The sequence below is a fragment of the Chelonia mydas genome, chromosome 15 (genome assembly GCF_015237465.2).
Source record: "Chelonia mydas isolate rCheMyd1 chromosome 15, rCheMyd1.pri.v2, whole genome shotgun sequence".
Lineage (NCBI taxonomy): Eukaryota > Metazoa > Chordata > Testudines > Cheloniidae > Chelonia > Chelonia mydas.
In genome coordinates this window covers 27,859,364-27,875,340 of record NC_057856.1, presented here as the reverse complement: position 1 = coordinate 27,875,340, position 15,977 = coordinate 27,859,364, and the positions used below count along the sequence as shown (strand labels likewise).

General features: G+C 40.6%; 1 protein-coding gene and 1 pseudogene across 8 annotated transcripts in view; both read right to left on the bottom strand.

Annotated features, from left to right (window-relative positions):
- Positions 1–804: 804 nt before the first annotated feature.
- The window catches only part of TRAFD1 (TRAF-type zinc finger domain containing 1), a 28,829-nt gene continuing 13,656 nt past the window's right edge, over positions 805–15,977 (bottom strand). For 4 of the 8 annotated variants that reach the window (XM_043529486.1, XM_043529484.1, XM_043529485.1 and 1 more), the window contains 9 exons: positions 14,605–15,019; positions 14,228–14,254; positions 10,185–10,451; positions 9,136–9,206; positions 8,219–8,446; positions 5,328–5,457; positions 3,847–4,159; positions 2,263–2,335; positions 805–1,847 (listed from right to left, as the gene is read on the bottom strand). In XM_043529486.1, coding sequence (XP_043385421.1) covers positions 1,803–1,847; positions 2,263–2,335; positions 3,847–4,159; positions 5,328–5,457; positions 8,219–8,446; positions 9,136–9,206; positions 10,185–10,451; positions 14,228–14,254; positions 14,605–15,019 — 1,569 coding nt within the window. In that variant the 3' untranslated portion in view covers positions 805–1,802. The remainder of the gene's footprint in view (positions 1,848–2,262; positions 2,336–3,846; positions 4,160–5,327; positions 5,458–8,218; positions 8,447–9,135; positions 9,207–10,184; positions 10,452–14,227; positions 14,255–14,604; positions 15,020–15,977) is intronic. The other 4 variants (XM_037879142.2, XM_043529489.1, XM_043529490.1 and 1 more) reach the window with 2 other exon arrangements.
- On the bottom strand, positions 11,370–14,052 carry LOC119563796 (annotated as a pseudogene).

The window sequence follows — 15,977 nt, the reverse complement described above, 5'->3', positions numbered from 1 at the left end:
GAAATGCTCAGGGAGATTAGAGAGGCTATTAAAATAAACTGAATAATAATGGGGGATATCAAGATTGACTGGGTACATATCACCTCAAGATGGGATGCAGAGAAAGTCTGACACCTTAAATGACTGCTTCTTGGAGCAGCTACTCCTGGAACCCACCAGAGGAGAGGCAATTCTTGATTTAGTCCTAAGTGGAGCACAGGATCAAGTCCAAGAGGTGAATATAGCTGGACCGCTTGGTAATAGTGACCATAATATAATTAAACATCCCTGTTGCTACAGTGTTGGGCTCCTGTGGTTTTCCCTGCATTTAATTTCAGGGGGACTACACAAAAGTGAGGAAGTTAGTGAAACAAATTAAAAGGTACAGCACAAAAAGTGAAATCCCTGCAAGCTACATGGAAACTTTTTAAAGACACCCTAATAGAGGCTCAACTCAAATGTATACCCAAAATTAGAAAAACAGTATAAGAACCAAAAAAAGTTTCCCTCTGGCTAAACAAAGCCCAACTGTCTACACTGCAATTAAAAACAGCCCCCTTTGCCCAAGCCCCAGTCAGCTGGCATGGGCCAATTGCAGTGTAGATGTGCCCTCAGAGCCCAGATAGTATGCCACAATCAGTTATGGCTAAACTGAAGAATAAGCTGGAAATTCTGAAGCCAAAGATGGCTGATGGGGGGGAAAAAAATTAAGTTTCTCCCCAGAAGAGCAGTTTTCCAACCCATTCTGCTCAGCATAATTTTCAGTCAGTCACTTTCTAGTGTCTGCCTAGACTTTGTTTCAGTTTACAGAACAAAAGACAGATCGGTAGATACAAATTTTATTACAAGGAATTTAAAAAGTAAGGGCTCCAGTACAGCAACAGAGCAGTTTTGAGAGAATGGAAGCCCTGTGGGACTGAAGCTCTCGCACTGTGGATCACAATCCCTCTGTAGATGCCTTTAGGAATACTGGGCACTTCTGGTATTTAATAGACTTTTAGATAGGAAGACAGAACCACCATAAGTTACAATATGTATGACTTTCCCCACCTGATTCCCAAGCCAGGTCTGACCAGATAGAAGGCTCAGGGAAAAGTCTTGACTTCAGAAATAGATAGTTAATGCAGAATTATTGCCAACAGCAGCAAGCTAAATGGCTGAGGTGGGAATAGGTTTAAAGCCAAGCCACTGAACTTATCCCCTGATCCCAAACCTCAGTGAAGATAATCATTAAGATCAACTGTTCATTACAGAGAAGTATGTTCTGCAACCCACCACTGAGGAGTCTGACTCTGAACAAGTCAGACAAGTACTGAACTCTACAGTAACTTACTACGGCAGGTTCTTCATCCAGAACAGTTCTGGCTGATTGTTTTGGGTTTAACAGGGTTGCTGCTCAGACATCTATTCATTTACTTCAATGACGAAGCAATGGATTACTTCTGCTGCACACTGCTGAGCCAAGGCCTAGCACATTAAAAGGAAACCCCTCTCAAAACAGAAACAAGCAGATGAGATAAAAACAGATTGGGCCTCTGAGTACTGACTGACTTAGGATAATGCCAGTTTGGACCACCCAAATAGCAGCAATATAAAATTTACACTTTGACATTTCTGTACAGCAGCTATAGTATGCATTACTCCCACAAACTTTTTAAAAAAAAAAAACAAGTATAGAAAATCACTGCCTAAAAAATTTAAAATTAATAGAAAGTCCCCATTGATGGTGGCAATATAGCAAGTACTTGCGCTGGGATAAATAAGTACTATAGTGCATAGTAAGAGAGCTTCAAGTGCTAAATATGCGCTTCATAAAGGATAGATTATTCTTCCTCAAGATGTCCAGGCTCTGGTTTCTGGGATTTTGCCTGTGTAAGGAGGAAACAGTAAGTGAAACATACATGTCATTTTAAAACAGACAAGTTGAATCACAACAAGCTCTGTCTGCCTCACTCAGACTTGATCAAGGAGCAAAGGACAGCACACCAAGTCCTATAAGGAAGTAGAATAGTTCAGACTCCTGCAAACACCAAGCAATCGTATATTAGCAGAAAGGGTGGCTCTTCGCCAATCCGGATGAGATTGAGGACAACAGGCAGTCAGCAGTGAGTGAGTCACTAGCAACTACCTTTGTTGCATGTTAGAGTTCCACAGGGAGTCAAGCTCATGCTTGATGCTGTCTGCTCAAAAGACAGTAGTAAAAATAAACTAAACGTTTTAGTCAGCCACTGAAACGCAGAAGAGAGGCCATCCAGTATAGGGGAAGAGCTCTGAAAAACTTACCTTTGTGCTCCTGTTTCTGAAATTGACAGGAACATTTGCAGTCCTAGGACTCCTGCCTGCTTCGTTTCTCACACTGCAGAGGAGAGAAGTTGACACCATTAGACGAAGCAGTTCTACAAATTCAATCCTCTTACAGGAACTGGTTTAAGGAGGGGGGAGGGGAAGAGCACAGTCCTTCTGAGAAATGAAGAGTTCCATCATAAACCCCCAAAACTCTTACCCTTGGCCTGTATCCCAAACTGCTGAATCTTGGAATCAGAGAACAAGGTCTCTCACTATTTCACCTTTGGGTACTTTAATACTAAACGTGCAGAATTCACAAAGCTTTTGGCCATACATACTGGAGGCTGGACCCAATAGCAAGGGAAGTAGGTGTTAAAGACAGAACTATTTCTAACCAGTGGCATCCCAATAGCAAGAATGCTACTGAAATATTAGGGAAAAAAAAAAAAAAAAAAAGACATTTCCACACAAGATTAGACTCAATTTCCATGAAAAAGGAGAGTGCATGTAAAAGATCTACCCAAATACATACAGTACTACCAAATTCAGTCCATTTTAGTCAATTTCACAGTCAGATTTTAAAAAATTGTAGATTTCATGGTTTCAGCTATTTAAATCTGAAATGTCATGTGGTGTTGGGAGTTGTTGGGGGGTGGGGGAGGGTTGTGGTACTGCTACCCTTACTTGTGTTGCTGCTGGAGGGGCACTGCCTTCAGAACTGGACGCCAGGTCAACAGCTACTGCTCTCCGGCAGCCGAGCTCTGAAGGCAGCAAAACCATGACCTCCCTAAAATAAAAACTTGTAACCCGCCCCCCCCGCGACTCCCTTTGAGTCAGGACCCCCAATCTGGGAAACGCTAGTCATGAAAAAAAGTCATGGACAGGTCATGGGCAGTAAACAAAAATTCAGGCCCATGACCTGTCCAGGATTTGTACTATTTCCCCCGACTACATTTTTTTTTATTTGGGGAGGGGGGAGGGGTACAGCCCAGGGGTGCCAGAGGTGCTCTTGGGGGAGGGGTTGTGGGGCTGGCAGGCTCCCTAGGCAGCTCCCCGAAAGTAGTGACATGTCCCTCCCTCAGCTCCTAGCTCCCCACACTGCCCCTGCCCCAAGCACCAGCCTTAAAGTATGCAAAAAAGACCAGATTTCATTGGGGTTGGGGGGGGAAGATACAAGATTTCATGGTCTGTGATGCATTTTTCATGGCCATGAATTTGGTAGAGCCCTAGAAATAGGTGCCATAAAAACAGTTTCCTAGAAAATCTGTTTTCCTCTTAAACTCATTACTTACTACAAACCCAAAAAGACACCAGCTAGTCAAACTGAGTGCAGCCTAACCCAGCCATAGGCAAAATGTACAAGGATCTGTGGTGGGGTGATGAGAGGGCCAGTGGCCGCAGAATTCTCCTCCTCCTGTCAAGTTTTGATGTCTGCACTAGCAGAAACACTGAAGCACTTCCTCACCATAGCAGAGCTAGATCAGAATGGACTAATTGTCCATTCATAAAGATGCACCCCCAGGAATCACTTAGAGCTAAACATTCTCTTTACACCACCACCACGCTGAGCGGAGAAGCTACCTTGCTCGTGTCGGAGACACCCTTGGGAAACTAGGCATGTAGCTTTCAGGGTGGAAGTTTTGAGTGGATCGCACAACTGGCCTGGGGCCTGTTCCAGATTCAGCTGTGCCTCTGCTTCTCAGTCCTCCGTCATTACCGTCTAAGTTGCTGGACTTCCCTTTTTGAATCAGAGCATCATTAGCTCTTGTGGCACTAAAAGAGGTCAGTGGTACGCTTCTGGCAACTGCCAGGTTGCTTAGCGATTGGCTCCCTCGTTCAGCATGGGCAATGCTCTGCTGCCTGAAGTCTTCTAGATACAGAGGTGAAATGTCCCCTAAAGGAAAGTCAGATAAAATAAAGCATACTAGGAACAGCAATGAAATAACGGATCAAAGCAAGGGGCATGGATCAGAACAAGAGGCAAAAAAACCAAACACCTTGATAAAAGCTTCTGGATTTCAAAGCTATAGCCTACATTTTTAATGCAATACCATATAGTCTGTGAAAACAGACCTGCACCACAGAAATATTGGCTTCACTGACTAGTACAATTCCCCCAAGATGGGGAACATACATTCTAAGCAGCTCTGGAGAACCGCCTTTAGTAGTACCTTTAACAGTGCACACAGAGTATGGTGCCGTGACTGCGTTTAGGTCAGTGCTGTAGTGCTTTTTAAGGAAGCAGAGTTTTGTCCACGAAGGACGTTAGGACAAAAAAGTTACACATTTTACCAGCTTCGCATGGATGTCAGATGCCAGTTATGGGCATCTGTTCATTGAGGGAAGCTAGTATAAAAAGTTGCTTTACTTGCATTTTAAAACTAGCTTATGGACAAAGTCACTACCTTCCATAACATAGTTGTAAATTTACATACTAACTTCAACCAACACTGGATGACCCCATACACAAGTTAAGTGAACTAGTCCATTTCCTTTGGGCAATTTAAGATAATACATATGTTATGGAGTTTCTATTCTGTGATTTGTTGGGTTTTTTAAATTTAGTAAACATTCATGACGCATCAGCTTCTACCCTCTGATACCCACATATGATTTCTATTGTCACTTAAACCTCTCTGCATGCAACTAACTACATAATTTGACCCTAAGAGTGCAATAAAAAAAATGAGGCAAGAAATTCAAAGTTCACCCCAACATTCGTTTCCCCGCAACTGCAATAATTATGGATGGAGCTAGCAACATATGCAGACTATAATCAGACTTGTCAGGTTCCACTCTTGCCGCACTGGGTTTAGTAATTTCAAGTTTCTCTTTGGCTTTTGTTTGTGTTGGGCTCCATGTTTATGATTTAGTAGCATTTTTAATGTATGTTGCAAGTTATGCCATGCAAACCAGAACAATGGTATAAGGGTGGAGTTAGGATGTTCTAGTCCTTATCTAGATTAAATGTGCCTTCTTGTTCTGTTTTGCAGTTGGAGGAAATGATCTTAAAAGCATGAATAGAAAGAAGCACAGGCTGGAAATCTGTACTTTGCCAATACCTTGATGCCGGATGCGTCTTCTAAATTCTGGCGATTCTGCTCTCTCCAGGTTGTCTTTGGGAGGCAACAGTTGCGAGGATGCCAATCCCTCCCCTGGGCTGGCAGTGGCTGGGCGTAAGTCACACTGGTCCTAGTGCAAGAGAGATTTTGATTGTTTCTGGACACTTAGAGAACACTTAATTCCTGTGAAAGCTTTGAAGGGTACATCTTCCCTCAAATGCCAAGGGGAAGTAAGGATTTGTTTTGAGAAAAGAATGAGACACTGGCTTGATAACAGCATACTCACATCTTCACTTCTAGGTCACCTGTTCAAGTCCAGCCCAGAAATCGTAACTAGTGGACATGTGACCTATGCAAGATGGAGTTGATGACCTCAGTCTACTTCCTGTAGTAGAAGTCACCACACCATAATTGGGGTCATGCTTTATGTCCAGTCAATGCTTAGCTAGTCATCCTTAGAGATGATCCCTCCAAGCCAAGCTGGATCATGTGAGCAGGCAATCTGCATTGCTGCTAGTGTGACAATGGAACCTGGCAGCCACCCCGTCAGCAGGAAAGTCAGAAGGAATTTTGTGACCCTGATATCAGTGTAGCTTAAAAAGCCAAGTGAGAAATATCTTCAAGTGCTATACCTGCCCCAGAGCATTCATGCTCGTTCCCTTCAGTTTTACAATCATTTTTTTAAAATAGATATAGTTTCTCTCCCTCTGTTGCCATGTGAAAGGCCTTCACTAAAGAAGGGAAACTGACTGCACTAGGTGCTGTCAAATGCACAAACTGAAAACAGAATATATTTGCCATCTTTGAGTTATACATATTAGGGATTATCTGTAGCACAAGAAGTTTAAAAACAAAAAAGGAGGATTTCAAATAGAAGGATGTCCCTTTTAAATTTCATAGCCACAGGCTAAGATTACTGTAAGAAAGTTGTACGTGACAGCGGCTCAGTCCCAGGCACTCAAGACACTCTGAAGGAGCCCCAAACTGCATACTATGATCAGACATACAAAGGCACTTTATCCAAATGCTCTTCTACTTTCGAAAGGCAAAAATCAACCTGATGTGGAAAGCCATAGCCATCAACTATGATCCAAGATGCACTGAAGCTCCCCCTACTATGGAACACATGCTATAAAGCAAAGAGGTAAGCTATGGAAGTTTATCAAATTAACTTTGAAAGACTACTACCAAGGTCAAGGGGGTAAAATTACAACTTCTCTGTTCCTAGAAAAAATAATGCATAACTGATCTACACAGGGACTAGGGCATTTTAACTGCTCCCCTTGCCATTGTTTTGCAAGGCACAATTTTCATCATACTTGAAGACACTACAAAACCATCCCCTTTGGATCTTGGTTCATGCATTTCTCAGTTCACTTCAATTCCTTCCAATAGCCTCCCTTCTTTATCACCAGAGACATCGCCATTACCTTCTGTCTCCCAGGATTGTAATCTGTATGTGGGAATGAGGAAGTAGAAGATACAAAGACTGCAGGTTTGGTCTCCTCTTCTCTTACCTTCCCCTTGTTCCTCTTCAGTTTCACACTTTGCAGGTTAGGTTACCTCTTCTGGTTGGGTCCATTCCACCTGCAGGGTAACTGGCCACTCAGCCCAGTCTTACATCTATCAGGGCCCTCATATCTGCCTGCCCCCAACTCCTGCTCTATGCTTGATCTTGTCTGTGTTAAACTAAGCTCTTCACAGTGGAGACTATGTCTTATTCCATGAAGATGACGTTGTGTGTATTTGTGGCACTATTGAAATATATAGTTATAGGAAGACATTTCATCCCTTCATACTGATGGCAGTGGCCTTTCTTCAACAGATTGCCAGAGTGAATTAGCGTTCCTAGTGTCTCTCACACACACACAATACTGGTTTCCCCTCCAGACTTAAACAAGCTGAAGCCATGCTGCAGCAGTGTTGGCAGACTCTTGAGCTAAGTAACAGAACAACTCTCATATAAATGTTGAGATACATTTACTGGGCAGGTTTTCACTTTAAAAAAAAAAAGAGCAGAGAAAGGTTTAAATAAGTTTGCAAAATATATCCTTTTTGTCACACCTCTGACAGTCTACCGCTCATCAGATCTGAACATGTTGTGACAGGAAAGTTTGCAACAGTGTCAGATTATGGCAAAACGTCATCTGTTTGGCAGCTTTTCACTGAACAGTAGTTAAATCCAAATACATCATGAAGTCGGAAAAAAAGTCAGCCAACAGTATCTGAATTTAGGTCAGACTCTAGTCTCAGATGACCTGTGTGCATGCCATCTTCCCTTTCAAGAAGTTCTGCATCAGAGAATTGAATCTGTTCATTCATGTGCATTAAATTCAGCAGGTGCATGAGCAAGAGGCCAAGATAAAGAAAGTGTAGGTCAATTAAAATGTTATGAGTTCAGGTTTGGATAGGAAATAAAATAGGTCTCTAGCGAATACTTCAGAAGAGCCTAATGGGAGAAAGATTCAAGAACTCAGACATTATGGTTCTTTCTGCGGAATTATTCGCCCTCACTCTTAGAGATGGAAGATGGTCATGCAGAGGAAGGTATTATAGCGAAGGAGTGAGAAGGTGGCAGTCAGGAGCTCCTAAAATGTGAGGATTTATGCTGTATTGCTTGAATGCTGTTTGCTCAGACTCCATTATTTGGGAAAAAAAATATTTCCACAACTGTTCCTTTAACATGAGCCCCAGTATGCTCCAACATCTTGGGGTACAGATCACAACCCCTGTGTTAAGAGGGGACAGATTCAAATGACAAATATGTGAATCCCTGGCATCTGCAATCCCACTTGCAGCCTCTGAGCATTACCACAATTTCAAATATTTACTATTAAGGAGTCAGATTTGCTAGGTCTTGTCAAATTCCATTCTACAAATATCATTTGTACCTGGTGGTGGAAGAGTATTTCCTCTTCTAACTGAATGCCACAGAATTCACACGGAATGATAATGCTCCCTTCGGTCTGTACAGCTTGTTGCTGCAGTGGATATGTAGATCTGCTGCTGTGCAGTTGGTCTAAGAAATCTTTAGCATGTCGATTGTATTCCTGTCGTTGACTTGGGGAGGAACCTCTTTTACTGAACGAAGCAAAGGCGCTTGCTGGATTACAGCCTGTCTGTTATGTGGGCAACATTGGAAAGAAGGTATTAGTTATACTTACAAAGTCTTCATGTGCCAAGTAATATTTGAACACTGACAATACTAATGCCATTTCACAGAGTAAAACAGATCCACCCTCTATTTCCAGTACACACTCTTAGTATTATAATCACCCAAAATTGTATTCCACTTCAGATATCCAGTTAATGGGACAATAAGGTTAAAAGTAAGTTGCTATGCATGGTGAAATTCAAAAACTAACATCAGTAGTTAACTTATTTTTCACAATGTATGTGGTTTATTACTGGCATTTCACTTAGCACGAACAAGAATGTTAAATTTGTTTCTAGTGCTAATCCAAGGAACAGCACAGTGAACATTTTGATGAAAGTTTTGTATTAAACTAAAAATACTATTAAGACATTTCTACTGAATATTAGGCTTTGTAAGCTTCTATGCAGACAGTGTCCTGTAAGCATTGTTGGAGTTTGTTCCCGCTAACTATGCTAAACTCCAACAAAATTCAGTTTCTAAATAGAAATTGTACTCAAAAGTGCTAGCATCCATTTCAGTAAGCCTCCTGCATATACACCTATAAAATGGGGATAATGATGCTTACCTTCTTTGTAAAGCCCTTTTAAATTGACTGACAAAAAGCACTTTAAGAGCTAAATATTATTGTTATAGAATACAGAAATACCAAACCTGATGGAGAATCAGGTCTTCTTCAGGGTAGAGTGCCTCACAAAATTCACATGGCAACATGATCTCATCATCTGTGAGGTAAGTAAAAGGATTAAACCCCCTACCATAAAAAGGGGTAACAATCAGACTAACCAACCTGTCTTCAGAATTTCTAATCCATGGGATCATTCTGTTCTGCACCACAGAGGAGGGATTATAGCAAGTCTCAGGGCAGTAGTCACTCTTTCACATTTATGAGTTTTATAAGGGGGGGGGGAGAGAAGTCACTTTTTTCCTAAAAAGTTTGAAAGATTTTTTTTGGCCTCAAAACCTCAGTTCCTTGGTCCAATACCAAAAAAAAAAAAAAAGAAGAAGAAGAAAACTCTTGTTATCTGCCTACCTATGCATGTTACATCGTACACACAAAATTTCTTTTAAAAATAATCTGGCACTTGGATAATACAGGAGAGTTCCTCTTTAACATATTTAATCTTAAATGTAACGTCACCTACTCAGTTGTTACATCTCACTACAAGCAGGAATAAGGGGTTTTTTGTTTTATTTTTAAAGACATGGCAGAACCACAGCAAGTTGAATCTGAGTATACGGTTTTCAAAAAAAGTCACTTTTACCTTCCCATATTAATATGCTGTACTCCTCTTGTCCATTTAAAATCTTTTTGGTAAGAAAGGAACTTTGGGATAGATAGATAGCAATATCAAATTTCACTAGTTAACAAATCTTGAGACTATGGTCTATGAAGTTAAATGTTACTATTTTAACAGCCAGTACAGTCAAAAATGTAGGGAGCTGAAGATATAGTTCCAGAAAGGAAGGAAAGACTCCAAGAACAGGAAAGGCTTTTCTGCACATTCACAGAGAATTTCTACATCAGATGCAGGAGATATCTAAAGCAGTTTAGAAAGTCTCAAAGTGCTACTGTTCTGGTACTGAAAGTCAGAATATCTCCAAGGAGCTAGTCCTGAGAGTCCCCCTGATCATCAACAAAATCAATTTTGGGGTTTGTTTGTTTTGTTCTTTGTTTAAGAAAAGCTTTTTTAAAAACTTACTTTTTAGCTGATCTGAAGTGTTAATAGACGAAAGGTCATGGGAGAAAGTATCTGATTTGTTTATTTCATTAAGATGCTCAGATGGCTTGGACTCTTTGGAGTCGAAGTTCTTCCAAAAGTCACTGTGAATTTCAGCTGCAATATTGCTGTGGGAATTATTCTCACGTTGCAGGCTAAGGGCTAACATATAGTCCAAATTGGAATTCTGTTCTCCATACAGAGAGGACTCCGTGTTTTTATTCCTCTCCAGCCGTTCCAGCTCATCCTCTTAAAGAAATATCAGAAGCTATAAGTATCAACTGCATAGTTTAACAATAATTATGATTTTAAGAACAGACTAAGTAAATAAAACAGAAGTTTTCATATATGCAAATGAGGGCAGAAATGGGCCCCCAAACACAGCACTCTTGTTTTAAAAGAGATAGTCAAAACCTCAGAAAGACACTTCATGACTTATATTTTGGGATGAATTAAGGGAAGCGAATCCTTGCCCTTTCCTGTATTTTTCCCCCGTCTAGCCTGAGAGGAGGAGAACTTTGTTTCCTATACTAGCCATACAATTCTTAAATTTAAACAACTTACTAAAGGACATCATGTTTTTTCCATCCCTTGCAATCTTTAAATCACAAACACACACCCCTAAGAAATAAGCTCTAGTTCAACCAGAAGATGTAAGCTTGATGCAGGAACTACTGGAAGAGATTCTATGACATGTATGATTCAGGAGGTCACAGTAGTTCAACATGGTTCCTTCTAGTCATAAAGATCTATGAACCTGTAACAAGTCTTATGTTTTCAGTTCATCACTGAGAAAAGTCCATTTGCCTACTGATGCAAGCATCTGACTCAGATACAGGTTAGTGGAATTATGGCCACACAAAGTGAAGCCTCTAAACATGTCAGGAAGGAGTATTCAGATTCTAAATGCCTGCAATGACATTTACATGCTCTGATCTCTTCACCCACATGAAGATTTCAGCACACTGAAATCAGTGGGGTTCTAAACAATAGGATTTATTTTGTAAGTTAGTATGGCAATTTGATACAGATGCATTTAGCCAAGTATTACAAGATTGAACAACTTTGTAACCCCACAGTATGTTTAGTAAAAACACATGGAAGCTGCGAAAACTTTTCTACACCTCTGTGGTGTGAGAGAATTCCTTGAGCAACTCACTTTTAAAAAAAAAAAAAAAAAAAACCACCTTGTTTTTTTTAATATACACGATATGGCTGAATCACAACTTTAGAGACCTATATTTAAATTGTACATCTCTTTTAAAAGGCACATTTCTTTACACCATTTTTAAACTCAGCTTTCTTAGTTTCTCATTAAATGAAGATACAGGGGCTCAGTAAGATAAGGATTTTACTTTAAACATGCTTTAGCAACACATCTGTGTCGGAAGACTCTACCCAACAAAACCATGTATTTACAAAGTACAGGACACTTCCAGGTGAGTGAGTGTGAGTTAGATAGGAGAGGCTGTTCTGAAAAACCATTCAAACACAAGTCAGTCATTAACTCCCAGGCAATGCACATGCCAAGGCTGTTATTGCTGTTAGACAAGCTGAATATGAGAAGATCAAAATTAAAAAAAAGCATTTGATCTTTTTATGGGTGATGTACACAACAGTTGAAATTACAAGACATTTCTATGCAATTAATACCTTGTGCATTAGCCAGTGTTTAAATCAACTCAATATTCCATTCAGACAAATAGCAATTTTATGATTAAAAGCTTGCATATCTGCTTAACCTATGAAATTAAACCTGGATTCTAATAAAAAATATCCAGTTCAATTAAATTCATAATCCTATAGTGAAATCAGACAAACCAAAACACTCGGAAGGAGCTGCCAGATTTTTTTTTTTATTATTATTTTATTGTTGTTCAAATCCATCATTGCTGCTCTTCAAGTCTCGTGACTCTCCATGGTTCAAGACAAGAATCTTCCGTTTTTAATCTATATCTTCCAAAGGGCTTCATTCAGTTTAACCAGAGGATCCAAATAATACTCATTTGCTAAAGCAACAGTTCCCCAATGAATCACTACACAATTCTCTCTTTGAATATGAATATGAATTCTTACCACTTCTTCAGGATTCACACATTGCTATTTCATAAACCACCTTAGCTCATAAGCTCCAATGGGAATAACTGCAAGATAAGGTTCAAATCTTTCCCCTATCTGTTCAAAAGCAACACAGTAACCAGTATCTCCTGCAAAGAAAAACCTATTTCAGGGCCCCAAGACAGACCAGCTGCCCCATTATCTGTTGACATTCTCTTCCACTGGTGTTAAGAAAGGGTAAAAACAAAAAGTAACTGCATCATGACCAGGGAGACAGGTCTCTTCCCACTAGTCCAGCTCACTCTCACAGCCACATTTCTGCATCCAGTCTAGGAGACCCAGAAGTACAAATCATCTCAGCTCACTGCCAAAGAACTCATTTGAGCTCATTATACTACGGTAGTCCAAAAGCTCATTGTTCGTGTGGTTGATCATCATTGCACCTATTTTGGGGAACTAGTGTGCACAGAGGTCTTTGGAAACATTTTAGACCCATGAACTGTGCTGGGGTAGCCCACTGCCTAAAGATGGGGTAAGAAAGAATTACAAGTTCACCCATTTCCACCCTAACTGACTATGTCCCAACCATCAGAATTGCATGCCAGCTTCACTCTTTCCAACTGGCAGGTCTTGGAATGAAGTAAGGTTTTAACACTGGAAGCTCTTTATCAAGTTCCTGTTCTGAACATGGGATGTAGCTGTTATTTTTTCCACAAGGGCCATCACAAAATATTGAAAGCACAGATGGGCTACTTCCATGTTGGCCAAAGGTTGACACGCGTTCCATCTTTACCTCTTTGATTTAGTTACCTCTTCTGTAATCCAGCCTGTAGCTTTTCCTGGGTGTCCTGGAAAAGTTGCTCTCTGGAAACTGGACTGGAATTTTGGTATTCCCTTACTGCTTAAGAATGTAAGAATGGTTATACTGGGTCAGATCAATGGTCCATCTAGCCCAGTAACCTGTCTTCTGACAGTGGCTGGTGCCAGGTGCTTCAGAGGGAACAAACAGAACAGGGCAATCTATCAAGTGATCCATCCCCTGTTGTCCAGACCCAGATTCTGGCAGCTTCCTTCAAGTACTGATTACATGCAGTAAAAAGTTGCTCTTCAAGAGTCTTTGTCTGCCTTCTCCACGTTTTTTGGTGAAGAGCTTGTGGGTTGCTGCTTGGAGGAGGTGTCCCATCTTAGTCTTCCTCCTCCATGGGGCTGCTGCTCCTCCTCCCTCTTGGTTGCTCTGCAGCTCCCCAGACATTAAGCAGCTGCTGCTGCTTCCTACCTGACCAACAAAATCACTAAGGGCAGCGAAGAGAGATCCAGGCAGCAGCTCCACAGCACCCTGCTGCTCATCATGGTGGCAGCTGTTCCTGCTCAACAGCTCCAGCACACCCCCTCCCAGATGCCATCTACTCCCCCAGCACAGAAAGCTTGTCAGAAGCCCAGTACTACATCACACTGCAGCCCAAGAAAGACTGAACTCCTCCATGCTGCCAGTTAGAAAATTTAATTGGTATTCAATCTGAACTCTCCATACGATCCAGAATTTTTATTTTTGGCACTGAAATCTACATAAGAGGAGGGGGGAATTCAGTTCCTTCCAAAATGTTCAGTATTAAGCAGCCCAATTCTAGAGGGTCGCTTTCCAATTTGGAAATTAAGTCATTTATCGTCTCAGTTTTATAAACTAAATCTGATTAGTTATTTCACAAGCAGGTCAATCTTAAAGCAAAGGCCATCCATTCAGTCTTCAGCAATGCTACATACTTTGAATACCTCTGAACATAAAGCAAAGCATGTGTTCATGGAAAGGGTGTCTTAAAAAGAGATATGACCTTAGGCATGGTGATTTGGGAGATTAGAACCTTAGGTGGAAAGAGAAGAGGCATTTATATCACCTATGTCCACATAGGCTGTTGCTGCAAAAATGCTCATCATCAAATATGAAAAACTGCAGAAACATTTTAACTAACCTTTAAGACAATCACAGAAGAGTTTGACTGCAAAATAAAATGGATAGAATTTGAATGGATGCAAGCCAAATTCTGTTTCTAGATAAGAGATTCATTCTAGTAATTAATATTAGTAAGCTACTTGTATCCTACCACCAGATATTTCAGAAGTCGTCTACTCAATCGTTTTGCATCATTGAAGTTCTATTCTGTAGTAAAAAACTAAGCATTCATATGTGAACTCTAGCCACACTTCATTAGAGGTTTTCTAATTATCTGACATTTCTACACAGTGCACAGGTATGGAGCTTTCACCCCACTTAGTTACATAATTTTAAATTAAAGGTAAAAATAAAAAAGTTACGAATGTATAATTATTGCCCTTGTCCACACTTTACCTTGGTTCGGATCTCTCTGCATTGCTGATGCATTTCTTCTGTTAATATTCTTAGAAGCCTGATCGCCTCCAAAAGTGCTATAAAATCGGCCTTCCAGTGGCTCGGACATCCTCTGCAGAGGCCCAGCATAGCTGCCTGAACTCAGAAGATTTCTGATGCTTTGAAAGGTACACAGATTTGCAGCCTCATCTTTATAGTTATAACGTGACATTGCTTGGCTAACTCTTCTTTCTTCCACCTCCTTGCCACAAACTTCAGGATGCTCTTTCAGATCTTTCACCATTATGTTGCGACCGCACTCCCTACATGTTTCAGTCCTAGTTCCACAGTAATCCTCGTGGTCTTGAAGTTTATTGAATGCAAGCTCTATCTCACAATGTTGGCAAATTGCAGGACGCAGAGGGCATGCTGATGCCTACAACAGAAAATTGAATAATTCTTGATATAAGCACAGTCTTATAGTTATGCTATGTTTACTTACGGACCAAAGAAAGTACCCAGTTCACTGTGTTATTACAGAAAGATGCATTCCAAATTGCTTTAGGAGATTAACTGGGTCTTCAACTAGAAGCCAACCAGCTCATAAAAGAAGTAGTAAATTACTATTTAAGACAGGGAGTACAAACTCCTGAGTAGTTATACACAGTATGTCTCCAGTGTATTTTACATAGGAAAAAGGAAGCATGTATTTACAAGACATCATACTTCAACATAACATCCCTAAAAACTAATCTGAACGCTCAAAGTGGATTTTTTTGGTTGTGTTTTAGATTTAACTGTCCTGATCGCCACTGTTCATATTGCTTCATTAATAGTTATAGTACATGAAGTGCTTTGAGTAAGTTACTACAACAGGAAATCAGAGGATCAAAACGGCATGCTTTAAAATAAACCACTTGATCCAACTCCCTTCACATCCCTCCATGCCATAGCTTTGCATTTGATGCTTATGCTGAAACAGAACCTCATTTTCCTGTGACACACTTTTGTTCCACTGACAACGTTAACTCCAGTGATAATTTGTAATTAAGAAAATCATAGAAAGTAAGTGTTTATTGTTCCATGATGTTTAAAAACTGTTTAAACAAGACAAATCTTCAGGTCCTGCATAAAAGTCAGTATGAAGGGGGTCGGGGGGGGGGAGAACCTGAAATAAAGAAGACACTGAAAAGTGATGTTGCCAAGATCAATGCTACTATAGCCACAGGCAGAATTTTTAGCCTTAACCACTACTTAGGGACAAACCTAGGCCACCAACCCAAGCTACCCATGTACATAGACTCCCTCCTGTTGAGGAGCTTGGAGCTGCTTATTAGGCATGTGAGTACCACCACTTCAAATTAATACAGCTCGTCTCTTACAAGAGTATCACT